Source organism: Astatotilapia calliptera, chromosome 19 (assembly GCF_964374335.1).
Source record: "Astatotilapia calliptera chromosome 19, fAstCal68.1, whole genome shotgun sequence".
NCBI classification, from domain to species: domain Eukaryota; kingdom Metazoa; phylum Chordata; class Actinopteri; order Cichliformes; family Cichlidae; genus Astatotilapia; species Astatotilapia calliptera.
The window spans coordinates 2,454,399-2,478,470 of record NC_137440.1 but is presented as its reverse complement, the minus strand read 5'-3'; the positions used below and the strand labels follow the sequence as shown (position 1 = coordinate 2,478,470).

At 39.8% G+C, this 24,072-nt stretch overlaps 2 protein-coding genes across 5 annotated transcripts in view; both read right to left on the bottom strand.

Annotated features, from left to right (window-relative positions):
* The window catches only part of LOC113012007 (transcription regulator protein BACH2-like), a 61,948-nt gene extending 58,803 nt beyond the window's left edge, over window positions 1-3,145 (bottom strand). For both annotated transcript variants that reach the window (XM_026151945.2, XM_026151946.2), the window contains exon 1: window positions 2,919-3,145. The gene's annotated coding sequence lies outside the window, so the exon portion shown is untranslated. The remainder of the gene's footprint in view (window positions 1-2,918) is intronic.
* A 5,383-nt stretch (window positions 3,146-8,528) lies between these two features.
* The window catches only part of LOC113012010 (mitogen-activated protein kinase kinase kinase 7-like), a 31,240-nt gene continuing 15,696 nt past the window's right edge, over window positions 8,529-24,072 (bottom strand). For all 3 annotated transcript variants that reach the window (XM_026151952.2, XM_080293485.1, XM_026151950.2), the window contains 6 exons: window positions 19,916-20,000; window positions 19,639-19,769; window positions 19,388-19,526; window positions 17,731-17,777; window positions 13,770-13,885; window positions 8,529-10,414 (listed from right to left, as the gene is read on the bottom strand). In XM_026151952.2, the coding sequence (XP_026007737.1) occupies window positions 10,255-10,414; window positions 13,770-13,885; window positions 17,731-17,777; window positions 19,388-19,526; window positions 19,639-19,769; window positions 19,916-20,000 (678 nt within the window). In that variant the 3' untranslated portion in view covers window positions 8,529-10,254. The remainder of the gene's footprint in view (window positions 10,415-13,769; window positions 13,886-17,730; window positions 17,778-19,387; window positions 19,527-19,638; window positions 19,770-19,915; window positions 20,001-24,072) is intronic.

Genomic DNA, 24,072 nt, shown 5'->3' with positions numbered 1-24,072 from the left:
AGCTAACAGATCATCTGCAGAGGAATGGCTTATTGAAGAGTTTCAGTCAGGTTTCAGAGCTCATCACAGCACAGAAACAGCTTTAGTGAAGGTTACAAATGATCTTCTTATGGCCTCTGACAGTGGACTCATCTCTGTGCTTGTCCTGCTAGACCTCAGTGCAGCGTTCGATACTGTCAACCATAATATCCTATTAGAGCGATTAGAACATGCTGTAGGTATTACAGGTACTGTGCTGCAGTGGTTTGTATTATATCTATCTAATAGACTACAATTTGTGCATGTAAATGGAGAGTCCTCTTCACACACTGAGGTTAATTATGGAGTTCCACAGGGTTCAGTGCTAGGACCAATTTTGTTTACATTATACATGCTTCCCTTAGGCAGCATCATTAGAAGACATAGCATACATTTACACTGCTATGCAGATGACACCCAACTCTATCTGTCCATGAAGCCAGATAACACACACCAATTAGTTAGACTGCAGGAATGTCTTAAAGACATAAAGACCTGGATGACCGCTAACTTTCTGCTTCTAAATTCAGATCAAACTGAAGTTATTGTTTTCGGCCCTGAAAATCTTAGAAATATTGTATCTAACCAGATTCTTACTCTGGATGGCATTACCTTGGCCTCCAGTAACGCTGTGAGGAACCTTGGAGTCATTTTTGACCAGGACATGTCCTTCAACGCACATATTAAACAAATATGTAAGACTGCTTTCTTCCATTTGTGCAACATCTCTAAAGTTAGAAATATCCTGTCTCAGAGTGACGCTGAAAAACGAGTTCATGCATTTATTACTTCCAGGCTGGATTACTGCAATTCATTATTATAAGGATGTCCTAAAAACTCACTGAAAAGCCTTCAGTTAATCCAAAATGCTGCAGCAAGAGTCCTGACAGGGACTAGAAACAGAGAGCATATTTCTCTAAATCCAGAATTCAAAATCCTGCTCCTCACATACAAGGTCTTAAATAATCAGGCCCCATCTTATCTTAATGACCTTGTAGTACCATATCACCCTATTAGAGCACTTCGCTCTCGCACTGCAGGCCTACTTGTTGTTCCTAGAGTATTTAAAAGTAGAATGGGAGGGCGAGCCTTCAGTTTTCAGGCCCCTCTTCTGTGGAACCAGCTTCCAGTTTGGATTCAGGAGACAGACACTATCTCTACTTTCAAGATTAGGCTTCAAACTTTCCTTTTTGCTAAAGCATATAGTTAGGGCTGGACCAGGTGACCCTGAATCCTCCCTTAGTTATGCTGCAAAAGGTCTAGACTGCTGGGGGATTCCCATGATGCACTGGGTGTTTCTTCTTCAGTCACCATTCTCACTCACTATGTGTTCACAGACCTCTCTGCTGAATCATACTTGTTATTAACCTCTGTCTCTCTTCCACAGCATGTCTTTATCCTGTCTTCCTTCTCTCATCCCCACCAATCACAGCAGATGGCCCCGCCCCTCCCTGAGCCTGGTTCTGCTGGAGGTTTCTTCCTGTTAAAAGGGAGTTTTTCCTTCCCACTGTCGCCAAAGTGCTTTCTCATATGATTGTTGGGTTTTCTCTGTATGCATTATTCTAGGGTCTACCTTACAATATAAAGCGACTTGAGGCGACTGTTGTGAATATAAATAAATTTGAATTGAACAGTGCTAACCTCTGCACCACCATTTTTTATCATTATTATTATTATTATTAGTAGTAGTATATTTAATTTATTTTTTGTGAACAACCCAGTAAGTTACAACAAGAAGTCTGCTAATGTGCAGACTGGCTTAAGTCACCTTTCCCCTGCCCCACAGTATGGAAATTGTAAGAGAAAACAGATCACAAGAGCGTCAAACATTCTGATGTTAGTGCATTTCTATTAACACAAAGATGAAGAGAGGCTTTGTAGTAGGCTACTTGCTGAAGGATAACAAAGACCTAATCTGTTAACAAGAAGACATGCTCACAATGGCTTCTAAGTCTCCAGTCATATTATCTGGGGAGTAGAAATAACGGGATTTGGTGATGACTGGGTGTAACAAATATTTATATGCCAAGTGAATAAAGATATTCAAAATTTAAACAAAAAAGACCTCAGAGATTATGTCACAGTTTGAGCACAGGGATTGCGATGGTTGAAAAGCAGAAGCAGAGCCAATTCTGACACATCCTTTCTCAGGAATAACAAGATACATAGCGATTTATTCTTATCGTGGAATAGTGTTCATGAGGTGGCTGTTCAGTAGTTGAGACGGGAATAAGGCGCAGGGAGGCTGGGTCCTTTGTCCTCCCTCCCCGAGAATGGCAGGGCTCGAGTCCATTTCTGGAAGCAATTGTCTCCCGCGTAAAACATGTGCCTCCAGTTTAAACTTAAGATAAGTATTAGAGAATGTATTACAAAAATGGGATGTGGTTAGCAAACAAATAACGGTAGACATGTACAAACGTTCCTTTTAAGAAGCATGTGATTATCATAAACTAACTGTACTGGTGGTCCAGTACGGAGTACAACAGAGGTTTCTTTCAGTTGGATACTAACAATATTTAGTCGTTTTAATAACGTAAATTCGTGATACTGTTTGTTGAATTTAATCAGCTTAGCAAAACAGCCCCAAGACACAGATTTGTTAAGCTTCGTACTGTCCCGACGTATTTTGCGGCAAAGGTTACGCGTTTTCAAGGCAAACACACATATAGCGTAGTCCACTGCATACCTGCTGACCCGTGTCAGCAAACCATAAAAGGCGGGTACGCCTCAGGAATAAGTGAAACCGTGCTCAAAGCAACTCCAGTGAACACAACAGCAATGAAACTGCAACACAAACAAGCGAGGGAATCTAGCCAAGCAGATTAGTCCAATCCAGTGCTGACAGAGGTTCTTGTTGTCTGCTTTGTCCAAGCGTAGTAAACGAGCAGAGGAGGACTTACCAGTTTTTGTTGTTGTTTTTCTTGCTCGTCTGCGTTCAGTTTCTGAGAAACAAAAATTAATCCATGCTGTGCAGTGTCCACAGTCCTTCGACAGGCAGAACCGCAGCTTTTAACAGGCTTTGGACGTGAATCGATGAGTGATACACGGGTCTCTTGTGAGTGTGATTGTGTGTTAGGATGAAACGCCTTTTCTCCTCCAGCTGCATTGTTGACATTGGTTTCCTGACGTCATGCTGACCCCCCATTCACAACAGCGGCCAAGAGACCCCCTCCCCTCCTACGAAAACAAAGCCCCGCCCTCCAAACGACGTAGCACAGATGTGTTGTGGACTTGAGGCTCAGGAAGATATCATACCAACATATTCACGAGGTGAATTATCTGTCAAGCTGCTGTTCATTTCAGCAGATCACAATGTTCCAAGCTAATAGCATAACATTTAAATTTTGAACAGTGATTCATATTTTTAAAATGCATCATTCACCTACTGTATTCAAATTATAAAAAACAAAAAAGCTTTTGGGAAAAATCCATTAGGTCTAAAGAGAAGTCGATAAGAATGGAAAAAAATGTTCTAGTTAGAATCCACTTTCCACAATAGTTTGAACACTAAGTAAAATGTGAGTAAATCATGAAGATTTAGAGAATGTAAATAAACAAAGTTTTTTTGACTTTGACTTTAATAGGACAATGATTACGCTCTCTGATCCTTCAACAGGACATGATTCTGGAAATCATTGCATTCGCTCACCAACACTTCTGAAAAACAGTGAACACAGTTTCTCACTTGATACACAAAACTTGAAACTTTACAACAAAACAACAGCAACGAGATGGAGAAATACTGCTACCTTCTCGTGCAAATTTTTGTCTTTTTTACATTTTACACCTTTACAGTTCAAGGTTCAAGGTTCAAGGTTCTTTATTTGTCACATGCATAGTTATACAAGTATAACATACAGTGAAATGTAGCCTGACACGCTCCTCGACATGTGCAAAAATTGGGGGGGGGGGGTGTAGAGGAAGAACATTATATATATATATATATATATATATATATATATATATATATATATATATATATACATACATATATATATATATATACATACATATAGTATATACACTGGGTGAATGTGCAGTAGTAGCAGCAAGCAGGTGAATTCTGTACATTAATATGAATAGACATCTGACTATTTTACAGGATAGACAATATAAACATATTTAAAATTAAAGGAATTTGAAATGTACATTGTGCCTTGGTTTAGTGTCTGGAAGAGTCCTGTCTCAGTCAATTATAGATGATGTGAGAGGGCGGGTGTGTGTGTTTAGGGCACGGATGGCTTGGGGATAGAAGCTCCTCTTGAGTCTCTCTGTCCTTGCCCGGAAGATGCGGAACCTTCTACCAGATTGCAGAAGTTGGAACAGTTTGTTGCCTGGATGGGACGGGTCCTTCAGTATCTGCGCTGCTCTAGTCCGGCATCTCCTGGTGTAGGTGTCCTGTTACAGTTCTTTTAGAGATGGATATGTACCTTGTCAACGTTTCTGTTTTCATTGTCCCTAAAATGAAATAACCAATTTATGTTGCTCAAAAGCACTGGGAACAAAATTAGTGGCATGTTCTTGTTGCTGGTTAAGTTACATTGAATCTAAAGTACAACACTTGTGCAGGCACAAAGCAGGTGTAGTTCTAGCTTTAAATCGTGTGTTTTAAACCCTGTTTGCAGTGTGTGAAGGCCATTCTGAGCTGGGCAGTGGGTATGACATTGTTTCTAATACATAGCATAATCCTGCAGAGCTGTTACATTTTATCAGTTTGCCAAAGACTGGCACCTCTTGGGCTTCATTCTGAGCAGTTAAATTCAGATCAGCCCACATTCTCAATGTCAAGCTGTTATAAATAGCTGTGACTGATTTTTGCAGATTCTCTGGCAACTAAGATCACTGCAGAGTAGAGACGAGATGTATTCAGGGTTCCATGAATTATCATGGTAGGAAATAACAAGGGGGGCAGCACGGCAGTGCGATGGTTAACACTGTGGCCTAAAAGCTAAAAGATCCTGAGTTCAACTGGAATTTGCTTGTTCTCACTTCATTTGCATGGGTTCTCTCCAGGTAGTCCGTCTTGACGTGATTTATAGAACACCAGCAAAAACCAAGAAAGGGAATGGGTCCGCCTCCACACTCAAACACAAAAATTACTATTGTCAGTGGTTAAAGGGGCATTTGGCAGGTGAACAAGCCCTAACATAAGATATAATGCTGTTCACAGTATCACATCAAATGTACTGCAGAACTATAGAAAGAGAAATAAAATCAAGTCGTATTTTCAGCAACATGTATACAATCATAATAAAAATAAAGTTAACCACACGGTGGAAAGTACAGTAACATGCATATTTTAATTCTCTCCTTTTTAAAACAACCAATGTTGGTCAGCTGAAAAAAAATCAGTGGAGGCAGCAGTAGAAGGCCAGTATGACAGCTACATGAAACACAGTTTCACATGCATTATATTGCCAAAAGTGTCTACTCACCCACCCAAATCATTTAATTGAGATGTTCCAATCATTCCTCAACTCATTGAGTTCCAGCGTGGTACCATGTTAGTATGCCACCTATGTGACAAGTCCAGTGATGAAATTTCCTGGCTACTAGTTCGTGGAGAGCTTTGTGGAATAGGTTTCCATGACCGAACAGCAACATTCAAGCCTTACAACAAAGCATCAGGTGCAGTGGAGCAAAGCACTGTAGTTGGCCTGTAATGTTGTCCGCCACATAGTTCTAGGCATTCCAGGATCCAGGTGTGGGGCATTCAGTCATAGGCCCTCATATATATATATATATATATATATATATATATATATATATATATATATATATTAGGGGTGCAACGATACACAAAATTCACGGTTCGGTTCGGTTCGATACTTTGGTGTCACGGTTCGATATTTTTTCGATACAAAAAAAAATGTTCATGCCTTTTTAATTTGTCATTTATTAAAATTATAAATATATATTTTAACTCAAAAGTACAGTTTTTAAATTTAACCCTAACCCTTGTGCGCGTTTTTTATTTTGACAGCGAATGCGCACCTGCGGACCACTTATGTGCAGCCCTGGTTATTTAGCTCGTCATATTGCAGCCACAGAAATTCTTTTGTCCATGAAACCATAAAGCTGCACTTTCTTTTTGCCTTATAGTCTGATTTGTCATAACTTCTCCGTTTTGTGGTAAGCTTTTCTTTGGCTGTCACTTCTTCACCCTGACCTGTCTTATTTGGCTCAGCAGAACTGAAATGCTTTTACACGCACTCACATAAGCTCAGCGATTCTCTGCGCGATCAACCTCTCACATGTTTAAGCTTGCTGCGGGAGATTTCACTTGTCATGTTTGCATAGTAAGCTAACGATTAATAAGACGATGTCAGAGGAATTGGTGCACAAATTATCATCACTCACAGATCAGTGCTGTCGCTCTCTATACACAGTTTGCACGATTGCAAAGTGAAAGCAAAAAAACAAGCGCAAATTCAAACGCGACTTCAATATGTCACATATTGACAGTGGCTCACCGATACCAATGACATAATTACCCAGCTACATTTCTGAAAGAATGCAAAAGCATTGACATATATTTTTCCTACAATAGCCCGACGGGCAGGGAAGAGATAGATTTTGGTAGCTCGACTGAAAAAATCGCTAGCTCCGGGACGTCGGGCTAGCGATATTGCAAGCCCTGTATCTGATTGAGGAATCACTCATCTTTGGAAAAGAGAGTTTATTACAGAGAAATGTCTCTTTCCAAAATAAAAGCTATACTATCCGCTTCTTCTGGGCTATATTCTCAGCAGCATAAGGAGAATCATGTGCTAACAGCTGTCTAAATGACTCTGCTAAAGTTAGTAGCATGCTTGTTGTTTTTGTCTTTGCACTAGGATGATGTCGGCGTAAATGTGCAGTCATATTCGTTGTGTTCCCACTAGTGCTTTCAGGTTAATCTCGTTGAAATGACCTTACGGCAAATCTCCGTTAACGAGCTACCGCCGATCGCTCCGTGCATGGGGCTAGACGGCCAACACGTTAACGAGCTAACTGCGCTAACACACTAGTTCCCACCCATGTAATTGAGCATTGCATGGCACATTCAACATATTGTTTTACTTTAGTCCATGACGCGCTTACCTTCAGGGTCATACGTCACATGAAAACCAAAATAATTCCAAACGCCAGATCTGAATGAGAGTGGGGGAGGTCCATGTTAAAAGGAGAGCTTAACTTCTGTCTTGCTAGCTTGCCCTGCGCTCTTCCTTCTGACTATGCTGTCTGTGTTGAGCGCTCAGTGGATCTGCGCTGGACAGTGCAGCCTAGGCGGAGTAGTCGAACGCAGATTCACTGAGCGCTCAACACAGACAGCATCGTCAGAAGGAAAGTTGATAAAATAAATTACAAATGTTGTATTGTTCGATACATATGCGTACCGAACCGAAAGCACTGTATCGAACGGTTCAATATCAATACGAATATCGTTGCACCCCTAATTTAAATATATATATATATATATATATATATATATATAGAGAGAGAGAGAGAGAGAGAGAGAATCTTACACATATATGTGTATATACATATATATATATATATGTATATATGTATATATATGTATATATATATATGTGTGTATATATTATATATATATATATGTATACATATATATATATATATACACATATATACACATATATACCCTATATCTATATATATATATATATATATATATATATATATATATATATATATATATATATATATATATAAATAAATAAGCTCCCAGGCCTCTACCAGAGGCCTGGGAGCTTGAGGGTCCTGCGCAGTATCTTAGCTGTTCCCAGGACTGCGCTCTTCTGGACAGAGATCTCCGATGTTATTCCCGGGAAAACACAAACAAAAAAAACTTGCCAAATCTTCTCTGCCAATGCTAAACAGCTTTTTCTGCTACTGACTTTTATTTTGAGCCTCTGTTGACAGTTGGATGCCTGACTATTTCCTCCTTAGCAGCACCTGTGAACATGGACCCTGCTACAACAGTAAGCTGTTGTCTGCTCGAAGCACGTCACATTTGACCGGTCTGGATAGGGCCCGTGGCATAGGGCAACTTCAAGCTGGTGTTCCAAAGCTGTTATCATGACTGATTATGCTCTTAAGAGTTTCAGAAACCTGTGTCTGAAATTGAAACATCAACATTTTTTAATATGATGTACCTACGGTATTTAATCTTTTTCCATTCAATTTTATTTATATAGTTCCAAATCACAACAGTAGTCTCTGCAAGGCAGTTAATCCTGTGGCAGATGACCTTCTGCCTGATAGACTGCAAAGACCCAAACAGGACCACTTTGATTTAAACATGACTGAACTCAGGACAAATAGATTCAAACAAAACAATGGCCAAAAATATGTAAATATAAATCTGTTTCCCTTCTTTCTCACTTCCAGCAAGAGGAATGTTTACATTATGTCGTACAATGTTGCCAGATTTAACTGACTGCAATTAACATAGGTGGACGGATATCAGCTGAAAAGCTAAAATGGTATTAAGTCACAACACTTGCTGGCTGTTTACTCATTTATTGCAGACTTAGAGGTCTGCTACAAGATCAGATGAAAGCATCATGCTGACAAACATTAGTACAAAAGAGAACAGAAATAATCTTACAGGAGGAACTAAGTTTTACTCATTGTTGCAACTCTAAAAGACTGCTCCAATCCAACTGTACACTTTTATTTTTATGTCTGACTACACTGCCTTATTTGTAATGGAGTATTATCTTATTGTATTATTAAGAATTTTACATTCCTCTCTGCCAGCTGATGGAAGAGTTTGCTGCTGAACCATAAGCTGAGTAACCACAATCAATAATGTCTTGATGCATGCTCAATCATCCAGGTAAGTAAATGTCCAAAAGTTGATTCTGTTCATCTGGACGTTTTCAGTGGAAGAAACGTTTCGTCACTCATCCAAGTGACTTCTTCAGTCTCAGCTGACTGCAGGTTTCCAATCTTATAAACAGTACATTTGCATAATGACTGAAACCAGCCCACTGAAGGAACAATGGGAGGTCAGTTCTTTCATCATAATTATGCAAATAATTCATCAGTGGTCTTTGATCAGTGGGCCTTGATCAATGAGAATTCTCATGACCATTATCATGCAAATGATAAAATCAAATAAAATTGGACCTTTGAAATCTACCGTCAACAGTTACTGCAACTATGACAAAGTTCCTGTTGTCCGAAAGTATCTTATAAGAAATACCGGGATCCTTCAAAGCAGCTTGCCTCAAAGAATGTTACACATCACATCATAAATCCATACACTGCATGCACAATTACTAGGCAAGTGGGTATTTTGGCCATATCATAATTTTATGCATATTTTCCAACTTCAAGCTGTATAAACTTAATGTTGCATATCAGGTGATGTGTATTTGCGTGATGAGTGAGGGTGTGGCCTAAGGAGACCGACACTCTATATAAAGGTGTGCATAATTTTCAGGCAGCTTCTCTTCCTCAGGCAAAATGGGCCAAAAAAAGAGATCTAAAGGACTCTGAAAAGCCCCATTGAGAACCTGTGGGCCCTGTACACCTCGCTGAACAGTGTCTTGGAGGCTGTGGCTGCTGCTGCACAAAACATTGATCATCAACAGATCAAGACACTGACAGACTCCATGAATGGAAGGCTTGTGAGTTATTGAAAAGAAGGGTGGCTATATTAGTCCCTGATTATCATTATTATTATTTTGGACATGTCAGAAATGTTTATATGTAAATTTTGAGTCGTTTTATTATTCTCACTTTAACAGATGGAAATAAACAGGTGAGATGGAAAAATGTTCGTTTTGTTCATTTAGTTGCATAATAATTCTGCACAATAATAGTTGCCTAATAATTGTGCTCATATATATATTCTCTTATGAAAGACAAAACCTCACTTTTACTGTCTTAAACATTCAGATTTAGAGCACTGTAGCTGTTCAATAATAAAATTAATCCTCAGAAATACACCTTGCCTAATAATTGTACACACAGTGTGGTTCATTAACAAAGAATATCAACTTATAATTCAGCTTTACTTTAAAGGCTTTAATTCTAAATTAACAACTTTCCCTTTAATATTATCTTGATGTACCTTATGTAGTTAGCAGAGTCTCATTTTCTAAGATAACGGGCTTTTCTGCCAGTGATTGTTCTCTTCTTTTAAAAGGGGAGCGATCACAGTAAAAACAACAGTGGTGTGGACTGCTTGCTGCAACCCATCATTTTGTTCCAGCTGTGCTATTAGTTCTGGCTCTTCATCAGGCTCAGTTTACTCCTCAGGCCCTGGCAGTAGGCTGATAGGCTGCTGTTGTCCTCCAGCAGATTGCTGCGCTCTTGGATGAGTCGAAACGAGGCCTGCTGTTCCATTTCATCCTGCTCCAGTTCAGTCATTAGCTCCTTCCTACATAGAGGGTGCAATGACATGCATAAAGTAAGATCCAAAAAGTATTTAGACAATGCAGTTTTTGTAATTTTGCTTCAGTGCACCACAGTGGAAATTCTCTCTGCTGCTGCCTGCTGGTGAGAAACAAATGAACTCAGAATCTCACTTTCTTGCTTGTCTTGTTTAGAGAAACACCAGCTCATTATTGTTCGATTCTTATTGTTGACTCACAGTGTGTTTTTAGTAGAGATGGCACGATACCACTTTTTTATGTCCGATACCGATACCGATATCATAAATTTGGATATCTGCCGATACCGATATGAATCCGATATAATGTTTTTTAATCAACAAAACTGTTTTTTAAATATCTTGCTGCATTTTGTATAAGTTCATACTCAAGTTTAAAACAACAACTACACTAAAGCTATTCTGTTATACCTGTATGCAAAAAAAAATATTTCATAGTTCAGCAATACTGATCAATCTAATAAACTTAAACCTGCACCATCCTCCCTATTCTGGTATTTTAAAGAGTACTTAGCGTAAATATTAAGCAACCTAACTAATAGGGTTCCAACTCCCAGCAACAACAAAAATAAATAAATAAAAAATAGGGAACCACCCCTCACGCTCCACCTCATGATGCTTAATCGACGTAATCAACCTTAATTTGATGCAGTGTGAAAAAAAATGCACAGAAATCAATTATTTTTCAAGAAATATTAAATAGATTCAACATCTTTCTTCAACAAAATTGCAGACTGCACAGATGGTACCTTCCCAAAGGAAAAAGTACTATAGCTTACTAGGGTATATATATTAGACGTAATAGTTACTATATACAGTAATTGACTTCTATTCATTTTACATCAAATTAAAACTTTGGGTGTCAGATAATTATTTATTAAAAGCTAGACATTTTAAATGAGAATAAGAAAGAAAAGTATGTCTTTGTGCCCCCTTTTCCCTGTTCATCCCCTATCGGCCCCCCTGGCTAAACTTTGCTAGATCCGCCCCTGCACAGTTACCAGGGTCAGCTACGTAGAAAAAGATCCTCGAGTAGAAAGTAATATTAAATACATTCTAACAACAGCTGATCAAGCTTAAACGTGCTGCTGTTGTTCAGCCGCTGGTTTCCTCTTTCTGGTGCAAAGTGGGCCAAAAGCAAACTAGAGACACGGACTCGCGACAGAAAAGCCGATCAGCTGATCATTTAAGCAGTTTCATGATTGAAGTAGCAGCAGGAGAGCGAGAGGCAGTCGCTTGTTAAGCTTAACGCAGGAATGCTTTACAAACATTCAGAGATGGACTTACACACTTGCTTTACTTCTCTCGGGGATAACTTTGTCGGAGATGAAATGCCGGGTTGCTAGCGAAGCTCCACATGCTATCCAGACCACCTACAGGTCCCGCATGCCACAGCCGCTCTATCACGTGATGCATACTGCTCCGACGTGCTAACCTGAGGTGAGTTACGGCGTGTTGCAAGTTTTGTGAGGTGCTTTCGTGATATTTAATGGATCGGATTACATTTTTTATTTTTCTCCGATATCCGATCCAGTAATTTAGGTCAGTATCGGACCGATACCGATACTTAATATCGGATCGGTCCATCTCTAGTTTTTAGAGGATGGATTTCTCAGAAAAATGCAATGAATTCAGTGTGTATTTACATTACAAAAATGAATAGAATTTGTTGCATCTACATATAATAGACAACTTGGCAAAGAACCATATTTAAATTTTATATTCAGGCCCTTTGTTACAAGCAGCTTATTGCAAAATCATATTTTTAGCATGCTCTGAAAAATGCCAAAGACAACACTATGACAGGTAAAAAGTAATAATTTTCTAATAACATGTCATAATTCAGGGTGTAGTGCAGTGTCACTCCAAGAAAATAAAAAGAAACTGGCCAAAAAAACCCCAACCCCTAGATGAATTATGAATAGTGTCTCAAAGTCACGTGCTTAAGAAAGAGGCCCTTCAGTTGATCCGTCTACTCTTTGCTGAAGCCTCGTCACAAATGGTCTCAGTGGAAGAGAAACCATTCTTAAAGAATGAAAATGAGGAGAGAAGGCTGAGGTATTCCAAATTATGCAAAAACTGGACTGAAAATTAGTGGCAACAGGAGAGATGAATCCAAATTAGATTTTTTTTTTGTTCAAATCACTGTGAATACAGTGGAATTTAAGAGAGAGTTACAACAGGGCGTGTCTGTAGCCAACTGTAAAACAGAAAGGAAGTCACGGCTTTTCAGCTGGTGTTTTAAGACCATGTCAGAGAATGATGAACAGACAGATTTTAATCCACCATGCAATCATTCTGGAAACTAACGGATTGGCAGCAGTTTCAATTTTCAACATGACAATGACCCCAAACACACTGCCAGTTAGAGGTGGGAATCACCATAAATCCCACGATACGATATTATCACAATACTTAACGCACGATACGATATTATTGCAATTTTTAAAAATATTTTGCGATATTCAGATTCTGTACATAAAGGTAAACTTTATCAATATTCATTTTATCTAATATCAAAGTCTCACACTCAGTCTTTCTCTCATTTCAGTTTTATTGTTGACAAACTGAACGGTTTGTATTACAGTCTAGTCCAACTTAACTGAATGCAACCATCTGGTACAACTATAGCTATTCTGAACTATGCAATTTATGAAAACTATGCAGCCCATTCAGCAACTGAAGAATTTGAAAGTAAATTAAAACAAAATATAATTTTCCAGTAAATAAAAAAGTTTTAAACTTAATTAAAATAAAACATGTCTTAAATTTAGTTTATTGCTGCCAAAAAACAAGTTAAACACATTTGGACAGTGAAGGAATGTCAGGATTCTTGCTCAGAAAAAGGATCAACATGCTCTGAAGTCAGAGCACAAAAACCTTTTTTGTAACAAAATATCGATTTCTGCTGTCCCTGTATCGATACATTATTAGCAAACAAAATATCACGATACTACACAGTATCGATTTTTTCCCCCACCCCTACTGCCAGTGCAGTAAAAGCATACATGGATAGAACAACACACAATCTAACACTGTCAACCATGGATTGGCCTCCCCAGAGACCAGACGGCAATATTATTCAAGCAGCATGGGCTCATATTAACATACTACGTATTTTATTGGTTGAGCCCACATGCTAGGATTCACATAAATCATTTTAACATTTTTGTCCATTGGCCTGAAGACCTAAACCCAATAGGAAGTCCACCATTTTTAACTGAAGATTAAATGTTTGCATTGATTTTTCCATTTCCAGGTGCATGATTAAAGCATGCACTCTTATCACACATCTTAAGATGTTCACAGTTCTGCTTAAGTTAATATTGTGCATGTGACTTACTTTTTCTGAACAAGGAGAGCAATCTCTGACTGGACTTTGAGGTACTCCTGAGCCATCCTGATATGCTGCTCAAACACAGCCATGGACTCTTTGGAGTTTGGACAAGGAGCCAGAGGCTGAAAACACAGGGACACGCTGTGGTTAATGCAACACTCTACACATGCAGACTTCAGTATAACAGCTGGATGAGAATACTACTATAATGCTCAAAAAAATTAAATTAAATTAAATTAAATTGAAAGAAAGAAAGAAACAGTTTTTAATCAGAATACAACATCAAGTCAGTTAAACTTCTAGAATATTGAACTTGTCAGTTTAGCAGCAGAGGGGGTTGTTACTCAGTATCAGCTGTTTTGGTGTTTATGGAGTTAATAACAGGTGCAGTAAAGGGGCAACAATGAGACAACCCTCAAATGGTTTGAATGAATGGTTTTACAGGTTTCCCTCCTCATATTCTCTCTTTTTTTCACTAGTTTTACATTTGGCTGAGTTCAGTGTCACTACTAATTGCATGAGGCAATACCTGGACCCTACTAAGTTGCACAGGTAAGTACAACTCCCCAAGTATGTCTAGCAATACATGCAATTTGCAGAAGGTTTGCTGGGTCTCCCAGCAGTCTCAAGAGCATGGAGAAGATTCCAGGAGACAGGCAGTTACTCTAGGAGAGTTAAATAGGGCCATAGAAGGTCCATAACCCATCAGCAGGACTGGTGTCTGCTCCTTTGTCCAAGGAGGAACAGGATGAGCACTGCCAGTCTTACAAAATGACCTTTAGCAAGCCACTGGTGTGAATTTCTATGACCAAACAATCACAGACTTCATGAGGGTGGTCTGACGTCCTTTAGTGGGCTCTACGCTCACTGCCCAGCACTGCGGAGCGTAATAAGCATTTGCCACACAATACCAGAAATGGTAGGTCCTCCACTAGCATCCTGTGCATTTCACAGATAGAAGCAGGTTCAGCCTGACCACATCAGGCAGGCGCAGACTTATTATCAAACCCTGTGCCTATTGATGCAGGTCATTCAGTCTCTGTAGAGCTGTAGTGAGAGCTAGATTTCATATCGCCAGCAGTAACTCAGACTCATTTCCAGTGGATGTTGGCTTTCTCTCATTTCCATTCATAATCTTTATATATTTTTACAGGTAAGTGGTTCTGTTGGCTTTACTGAGTGGTGGCCTGCAGCTTGCACCGGGGCGGTTTACAGCTGACTGTGAATCAGTGTGGATAAAAATTAGCACCTCTAAGTCCAATACCATGATTTTCCGGTAGAAAGAGCAGTGTGGCCAATTCAGACTGACAAGCAATTGCTGTGGAGTAGAGTTTGTTAAGCAAATTTATCAGACCATCACCAAGTGAAGTTCATTCAATTAAATCTTATTTATAAAGAGATAATTCACAGTCACCTCAAGGTGTTTGAGATACAGTGTGATTTATACCACGGCTGCCCTTAATTAACAATATTGGTATGTGGTGGGGTGCAGTCTGTGGCTCAGCTGCAGGGGAGGGCTGGAGCAGTGGATTCAGGATGTGGTGTCAGGGGAGGCTGACACACACCTGATCTCCATCAGCAAAACACACCTCCCCTTTAAGGATGGTGCCGGGACCAGAGGGGTGGGTGTGTGTGTGTGTGAAGAGCAGCTGAAATGCTGCTTGTGCTATGATAAAGTGGGAAATAAAACCTTACAAATAAAAGATACCAGAAAGTGCAGATCATGTGTGTGGGTCCTCATTCTGGCACATGGTAATTACCATAATCTTTTTTTTCTTTTTTACAGCTAGATGGATTGGTGCAGCATCTGAAGTAACGTATGGATGCATGCTCAATCATCCACGTAGCGTTTTCAGTGGGAGAAACGATTCATCACTTATCCAGGTGACTTCTTCAGTCTCAGCGGACTGCAGGTTTCCACAACCTTATAAACAGTACATTTGCATAATGACTGAAACCAGCCCACTGAAGGAACAATGGGCTGTTACGTCAGCTCCTTGATCATTAATTTGGAAATTGTCATGACCACCAATCAATAAGCATGAGTCCCATTCACAGAGAGTTGGGGAATGGCTGCAGTCACAGCATTGTAAGATGGTGACAGATGTACCGTTAGGCCCCCTCCTCAATTCAGAGATGGTCTTTCCCTTTTCATGTAAATGGACTCCTTGACTCCGCCCTCAAACCAGCGTTCCTCCCTGTCCAGGATGTTACATCCTCATCATTGAAAGAGTGTCCACTGGCCTGTAGGTGTAAATAGACTGCAGAGTCCTGGCCTGACGAGGTGGCTCTTCTGTGTTGTGCCATCCTCTTAGCCAGAGGTTGTTTGGTTTCCCTGATGTATAAATCCTGGCAATCCTCCTGGCACTTAACAACTATGTTACTCTGCTTGTGTCGGGGGACCCGATCCTTGGTGTGGACCAGTGTTTGGCGCAGTGTGTTTTGGGGTTTAAAAGCCACAGAGACCCAGTGTTTAGAAAAAATGCCTCTCAACTGCTCCGATACTCCTGACACGTACGGGATCACTACAGGTTTTCGCTTAGTCGGAGGTTGTATTTTTCTCCTGGATCATCTGCAGCTTTCTTTAGGAGCCTTCCCAGCTTTGACAAAAGTCCAGCTGAGATAACCACATTTACTCAGGGCCTTCTTGATGTTCTTCTGCTTCTCTGGCCGCTGTGTCAGTGGGGATGGTGTTCGCTCTGTGTTGTAGCGTCCTGATGACACTCAGTTTGTGCTCCAGTGGATGATGAGAGTCAAACCTTAAATACTGATCCGTATGTGTAGGTTTACTGTACACATCAGTTTTAGATGTCGCCCATTACTGATGGAAATCACACAGTCTAAGAAGGCTAACCTGCCACTTTTCATATCCTCCCTTTGATGTCTTGGTCCACCAAGTTAATGTGATCAGTGAATTGTGGAACGTCCTGAGATTTGATTTTCACCCAGGTATCATCCACATACCTGAACCAATGACTTGGTGTTCCAGGGTAGAATGAAGACACAGTTCAAACACACTTGGTGGATGCTGAGAGCGGTCCTGTTGCTGAGGTTGGGGTTATCCTGTAATCTCTTACGGACTACCTCCAACGCTTCCATGACTGGGATGCAAGTGAAGAGAGATGTAACGTCGTACGAGACCATGGTTTCATCTGCCTCCATAATGACATCTCTCACCTTCTCAACAAACTCCAAGGTGTTCTGGATGTGGTGTTCAGATACCAACAGATTGAGAATTGAAGCCAGAAACTTTGAGATGTTATAGGTGACTGAGTTGATCATGCAGACAATCGGTCTTAAAGGTGCACCCTGTTTATGTATCTTCAGTAAACCATACAGACTTGGTGTAGATTCCCCTAGATACAGCCAGTCCGGTCAGTGGCACTGTCCTGTCCTAACTGCTTCAGGCAATCTATCACCCTCTTCCTGGGTCTCATTTCAGGGGCTCATGGTTAAGAAGCAGCTGAGTGTGAAAGTGAAGTTTTAGTGGTTGATCTATGACCCCATCCTCACCTGTGGTCATAAGCACGGGTAGTGACTAAAAGAATGAGACTACAGATACAAATGGCAGAAATAAATGGTGTTCAGGTGGTTCAGGTCTTTGACAAGGATGCCTCCATGGTAAGTCGGAGTAGTGGCCAAAAATGCCTGCATGTCCAGAATTTCAAACATATTCACATTTTACTTATTTAGGCAAACATAAGAAATAGAAACATCACATTTTAGTATTACATACATTTTAAATTTCAAAATATATATTTTGCTGAATTTAGCAGATCTTCTACATTACTTATAATTTAGAGTTCTCATACTTACAAAACAATAACTAATACATGCATAAACACTAAATGTAAGTGTGTGGGTATATGTCTTCACCTAGAAAAGGCAGAGAAAACTGTAATCCAATACCATGGTGAACTACAGCTATGTTTTTGTGTTTTTAAGCACAATAAAAATACCATCTTACCTGCAGCTGATAATCCAGTTTCAGATAGCCATCTACTCCATTGGTAGCTAAAGACACACACACACACACACACACACACACACACACACACACACACACACACACACACACACACACACACACACACACACACACACACACACACACACACACACTTTTACTTTTCAAACACAAATCCAAACACTGGCAGTGAACCATCTAATGCTACTGTGGTCAGACTAATGCATTCACTGAGCCACATCTGTGACTGAACTAGAAAATAAGTGTTATGAGGTGCTAGGTTTTACCAAAGAAGACAAACAAGGAGTCTATCACTAGGTACTGACCAGGTATTACACAGATTAGGCATAACATTATGACCACCTGCCTATTATTGTGTTGGTTTGTCTGTGTAGGTTCTCTGTCATCCAGGTCATGGTAGTCAAAGGAAGTTGGGCTGTATGGAGTGGCAGGGAGAGGTAGTACCCTAAGGGACAGCCCCCAATAGGTTTAAATACCCTGCACTCTGCACCATTTGGATGAAATCACTGGACCCATTATCAGACCCAGTAGGTCCCTGGGTTCTTCCTGGTAGGTTTTTCTGAGTATTTGGTGAAGGCATTCGACCCCATCTCCAAGGGTTACTTTGGGAGTATGGGGTATCATGCCTATTGATGCAGGTCATTCAGCCTCTGTAGAGCTGTAGTGACAGCTTGATTCATATCGCCAGCAGCAAGTCAGACTCATTTCCAGTGGATGTTGGCTTTCTCCATTTCCATTCATAATCTTTATGGAAACAATTTATAGGTGCAACCAAGAGGTGGCTGCACCATTTGGTTTTAGAACTGAAGAAGCCTGTTGGAGAGATGAAACATCTTCACAAAACTTTAACAAGTCCAGTCGCTTTCTTTCCAAGCTCCTTAGACGTTGTGTTGGTTTAGCTTTTGCTGCCAAAACAGCCCTGACCCATCGAGGCATGCACTCCATCAAGCCATTCAATTCTGAAAGTGTGCTGTTGTATCGGGCATCAAAATGTTAGCAACATTTGAGCACTGTAAGCAGCAAAGTGAGGCCTCCAAACTCACTTAAATCCGTACGCTCGCCCCAGTTATCCTGCTTCTAACACATCACCTTTTTAGAATAAAATGTTCACTTGCTCCCTAAAATATCCCCCCCTCCAACAGGTGCTATAATGAAGAGAAAATCATTGTTTTTCACTTCACCTGTTGGTGGTCAGAATGCTATGCATTAATCATGTCTCATACAATTTATAAACGCAGGTTGCTAACCAAACAGCTAGTGTTAGACAGTAACTTCACCCTCTCATCCAAATACATGTATAGTAATTTGAGCTTCTAAAAGTCTAACACAGCATGAGCTATTTTGATGTTTTAAAATGTAGAGTTAAAAACCAATGAGTTATAGAACATTGATGGCAAAACGGAAATAGAAAACAATCTAAAAACTGTCTGTATACAGAGAAACAAATTAGTTTACCACAGTCTTTAAATTTGGCAGACGTCTTGTAAACCTTGCTTCAGGTCAACAGCAGTTACTATCTTCTAATATGACTGCAATGTGTCCACGGCGGGGCGGGTACAGTATTTACTCAGACACATATATTTTAAAGGTTGAATTGATGATTATTTTGCAGGAAAATAATATTGTGTGAATCTACCTGTGGAGCTGAATGTCATCTTCAGTTCTGACTGGCTAGAGTTGATTGGAGAACTGCTCGAGTGGGTTGAGTTTTGGGAAGGCCCTGGTTGAGTGTCCACACCTGAGGTCCTGGGCAGACCAGTACGCGATGCAGGACTCTGGGATTTGAAAATCATAAAATAATAAAAAATAATAAAATAAAATCATAAAACAGGTTCAAAGCAAAACACTGTGAAGAAGTGTGATCACTGTGTGATTATGTTCTATTACCTTTGAGGGCTTGAACTGAAGTGGAAATTTGGACTCGGGACTTTTCAGGGTTTCCTCTCTACCAACTGAGTTTGTGTGTTCTATGTCGTCATCACTCCGGCTACAGTTGATAGTGCAGTCAGCATACGAGTCTGAGCAGAAATAAAGAAATCATTTGTGATAATATTAATGATTTAACATGGAATGATTTCAATTCCATTTATTATAAAAAAAGTTAGCAGAGACTGAAATAGCTGTTGAAGTGATCATGCATTAGTAGAAGCTGTAGCATGGTTACCCGTGCTTGTGGCTGACGAAGAGCCACTTCTGCTGGCTGACGACTGATGAGGAAGATCCAGTGGTTCATCGGAACCTGGAAAGTACTGGAAGATGCACACATAGCACCCTGCATTTTTAAAGAACTCTTTCTAGGCCAGTGTTTCTCAGCCTTTTGGAGTCACGGCACATACTTCACATCAGAAAAATCACACGCCACACCACCAAACAAAAATGTCACAAAAAGCATTCCGATAATTTTTCCCTGCGCACCAGGTATAAGCAGAATTAGCTCGGTTTGCCCCCAGTATACCCTTTTTGCTTTCTTCTGACCACTACTCATGCTAGGGCCTTCATCTGGGTAGGAGTTTTCTCCAGGACCAGGTCAGACTGACTACTTTTTCTTTTTTAAAATATTTTAAAATATTTTTTTATTGAGCGTCAAGAATGTAATACAAAGACATACATGTAACAAAGTCACAATGCTTCTTTTATATGCATACCCCACACCAAGAACATCTTGGACACCAATCCAGAGGAAAAAAAAAATTTAAATGAGGTACATCAAAATTCACTATATTTAAAGATGTGCACGTAAAAGGCAATAGTTTGCACAAAATTAATCACCATCACAACAATAAGGGTATACGGTAGCTGCCAAGCGAGTATCAGATGGGTATGGTTTAAATTTTCTCTAAATGTTTTAGCAATGTATCCCAAACGGCAAAGAATCTCTCCTTCGACCCCTTGAGAGTACAGCTGTATAAATTGTGACAGGTCACTGAACCACAGAGCCACTTTGAGTGGCTTTTGTGACTTCCAATGCAATAATATCTTTCTGCGCGCAAGCAGTGTAGTGAAAGCGATTATGTTTTTGTAGCTTTTCCTTAATGTTCTATGTCCTCTATCTGTAGCACCAAATATACCCATGACTACATTGGGTTGAAGCTCAGCATTCAATGCTTCAGACAGTGTTTTGAAAATTGTTGAGCAGTAGGCTTTTAAAGTTGGACATGACCAAAACATATGTGTTAAATCTGCAGAAGGATTTCTACATCTCTCACAGCTTGCATCTATGTTTGGAAATATTTTGGCCAGTCTTGCCTTAGAGTAATGAATGTGGTGAAGAATCTTGAACTTTATGATGTTTAATTTGGCACAAGAAGTGCTGTTGTTTACTCTTAAAAGAGCGCTCTCCCAGGTCTCCTGCTCTAAGTCCACCCCCGGCTCATCCTCCCAGTCCGCTCTGATCTTTGCCATTGTTATATTCTTAAAGGAGGCTATACAATTACTGATCCTTGAGATAAGACCTTTAGGCTTAAATGTGAGTTTCAACAGATCATCAACACCAGTAAATGGTGTTATATTTGGAAAGTTGGGGTTATAATGCTGAAGGAAGTGCGAACTTGAAAGTATCTAAATAAGCTGGACCGAGGGAGGTCAAATTTTTGTGACAAATCCTGAAAATTTGCCAATACACCGTCTATGTACATGTCAAAAAAAATTGTGGATGCCTCGTCTCTGCAAAAGAGCAAATTCAGAGTCTAATCTGGCAGGAGGGAAAAGATGATTATTATGAATAGGGCTCAAATGGAGAAGATTTTTAAACCCAAAGTTCTTTTAAAATTGAGCCCATATTTTGAGGGTGTTAAGAACTATAAGACTGTCGGTGTACAGCCGTGAGGAAACTGGAAGGCTGCAGGTGACCAAGGCTCTAAGGGAGGTGGAAATGTAAGACGCCGCTTCAATTTGGCACCAATCTTCATCTGGGGTGTGGAGCCAATAAATTATTTTTTGAACATTTGAGGCCCAGTATTAATGGCCGAAATTTGGAAAGGCTAAACCACCTAGGTCTTTAGGCCTCTGTAACTGATCCAGGCGTATTCTAGGTTTTTTCCCATCCCATATAAATGAGACCAAAGCTTTATCAATAGATTTAAAAAATGATTTTGGAAGGTAAAGTGGGATACACTGAAATAGATAAAGAAACTTGGGGAGTATATTCATTTTTATACAATTTACGTTCCCTGCCAACGATAGATGAAGTGGTTTCCATTTCTTTAAGTCCAATTTGACCTTTTCAAGTAGCGGGCAGAAATTTTCTTCATAGAGATTGTGCAAATCTCGTTATATTTATGCCTAGATATTTAAAGCCATTTTTGGCTGTTTTGAAAGGTATAGCACTGCTCTATATTTGAAGAGCCAGGTCATTAGCAGGATAGCATTCACTTTCACTGAAGTTCAGTTTGTACCCAGAGATGGAGCCAAAGCTGCTTAGGGTGTGGAGGATATGGGGGACACATGAAACGGGATCAGATACATACATTAACAGATCATCTGCATAGAGGGATACTCTATGCTCTTTATCCATCCTACAAATACCTGCAATTGATGGCAAAGTTTTGAGTGTAATAGAGAGGGGCTCTATGGCCAGGGCAAATAACAATGGGCTGATCGGACAGCCCTGACGGGTGCCTTGCCATTTTGCATCGCCTTTAGTACAGTAGTCACTTTTGCATGATTGAGTGGAAGTTCAGCTTCAGTCCTATGGGCCGCTGTTACAAGAGGAGCCTGAAGATTGTCAAAAAAATGCTCCATAGCAGAGCAGTCACTTGTAATCTCAGATGTATAAAGATTTGAATAAAACGCCGTGAAGGTTTCTTTAATTTCTTCGGGGTCAATTGTTAACTCACCATCATCTTTTCGTATTTGTGGGATTTGTTGTGCGGCTGAGTGGCATTTAAGTTGATGTGCTAATAAACGTCCGGCTTTATCGCCATGCTCATATACATAACCTCATGACTTTAACAGAAGACGTTCGGTTTTTTCAGTTGATAGCAAATTATACTGTATTTGGAGGTCTAGCTTCCTTTTGTAGAGCTCAGGAGAGGGAGAGAGAGTACTGAGCACCTACCATAGAAATGGTTCTTGCCTATTTCAATTCATTTTGTGTTTTCTAAACGAATATGAGATGATTTCTTCCCTGATTACAGCCTTTAGTGTCTCCCACAAGAGAGAAGGTGAAACATTATCTTTTTGGTTAAAAATTAGAAAGTCATCTATTTTTTTTTTATATCATTTCACACAAACCCTTCTCTGCCAGGAGAGTCCTGTCTAACTTCCAAGGCGGGCGTTCTGATTGGTAGAGAGAAAAGTACAGGGCATGATCTGACTCTACAATGGTTAAATATTCAGTACTCATATAGTCTATTCTACTATATGAATGATGTACATTAGAAAAAAAAGAAAATGACTTTGTGGAAATAAAAACCGCCAGGGGTCAACAAAACCTATTTGGGCCATGAAAACAGATAATATCTTGGCTTTTTTGGAGAGATTTGTAGGTTTAGAGCTGGAACGGTCAAGTGTTACATTCATCACACAGTTCAAGTCTCCACCAAAAATCAGCTGTTTTGAGTTCATATCTGGAATTAATGATATTATTTTGCCAATAAACTTATCATCATCCCAGTTCGGGGCATAAATATTTATCAGAACCGGACTGACTACTTTTTCTTTCAAATATTTATCTATTGTTATTAGGCGCTGGTTGTCTCACAGCATGACTATTATGTAATTTCTTCTTCGTCTTCTGTTTTACTGGCAGTTGGCAACCGATGTAATTTGAGCAGGTAGTTGTACTGCCCTCTAGTGGAAGAGAATGTAATTGTTCTGCCCATTACTCATGCTGCTGGCTTAGAGTAGTAATCAGGTGGAACCAGATAATCTTCCACGGCACAACTATATGCTGTGGCACAGTGGTTGGGAAACACTGCTCTAGGTTCATCTGATTTATAAAACCTTCTCAAAAGATCATTTGTTTAATTGTTTCTAGATATAGTTCCAATTTGTCATGTCATTACTTTTAATTGTTTTACTATATTTCTTTTTACGCACAAAAACAGTTACATTGGCACTTGAGTTTTTAATGTGGCTAAGTATCTTTGACAGTTTATTATCAGACTCCTCCAGGGAAGTCGGTCCCAAATGTCAGATTCATTTTGATGGTACAAAACAAAACAGAAAAAAGTGAAAATTTCAGCCTTTAATCTTTTTAGATCATTCTGTTTAAAACACACGCCTCAGATTTCAGTGTGCAGAAAAAATTCAAAACAATGAGGGCTGAGCAGGAGATTCATGGTGATTTGAGATGGAGTGAACCACATCATAAAAAAACCT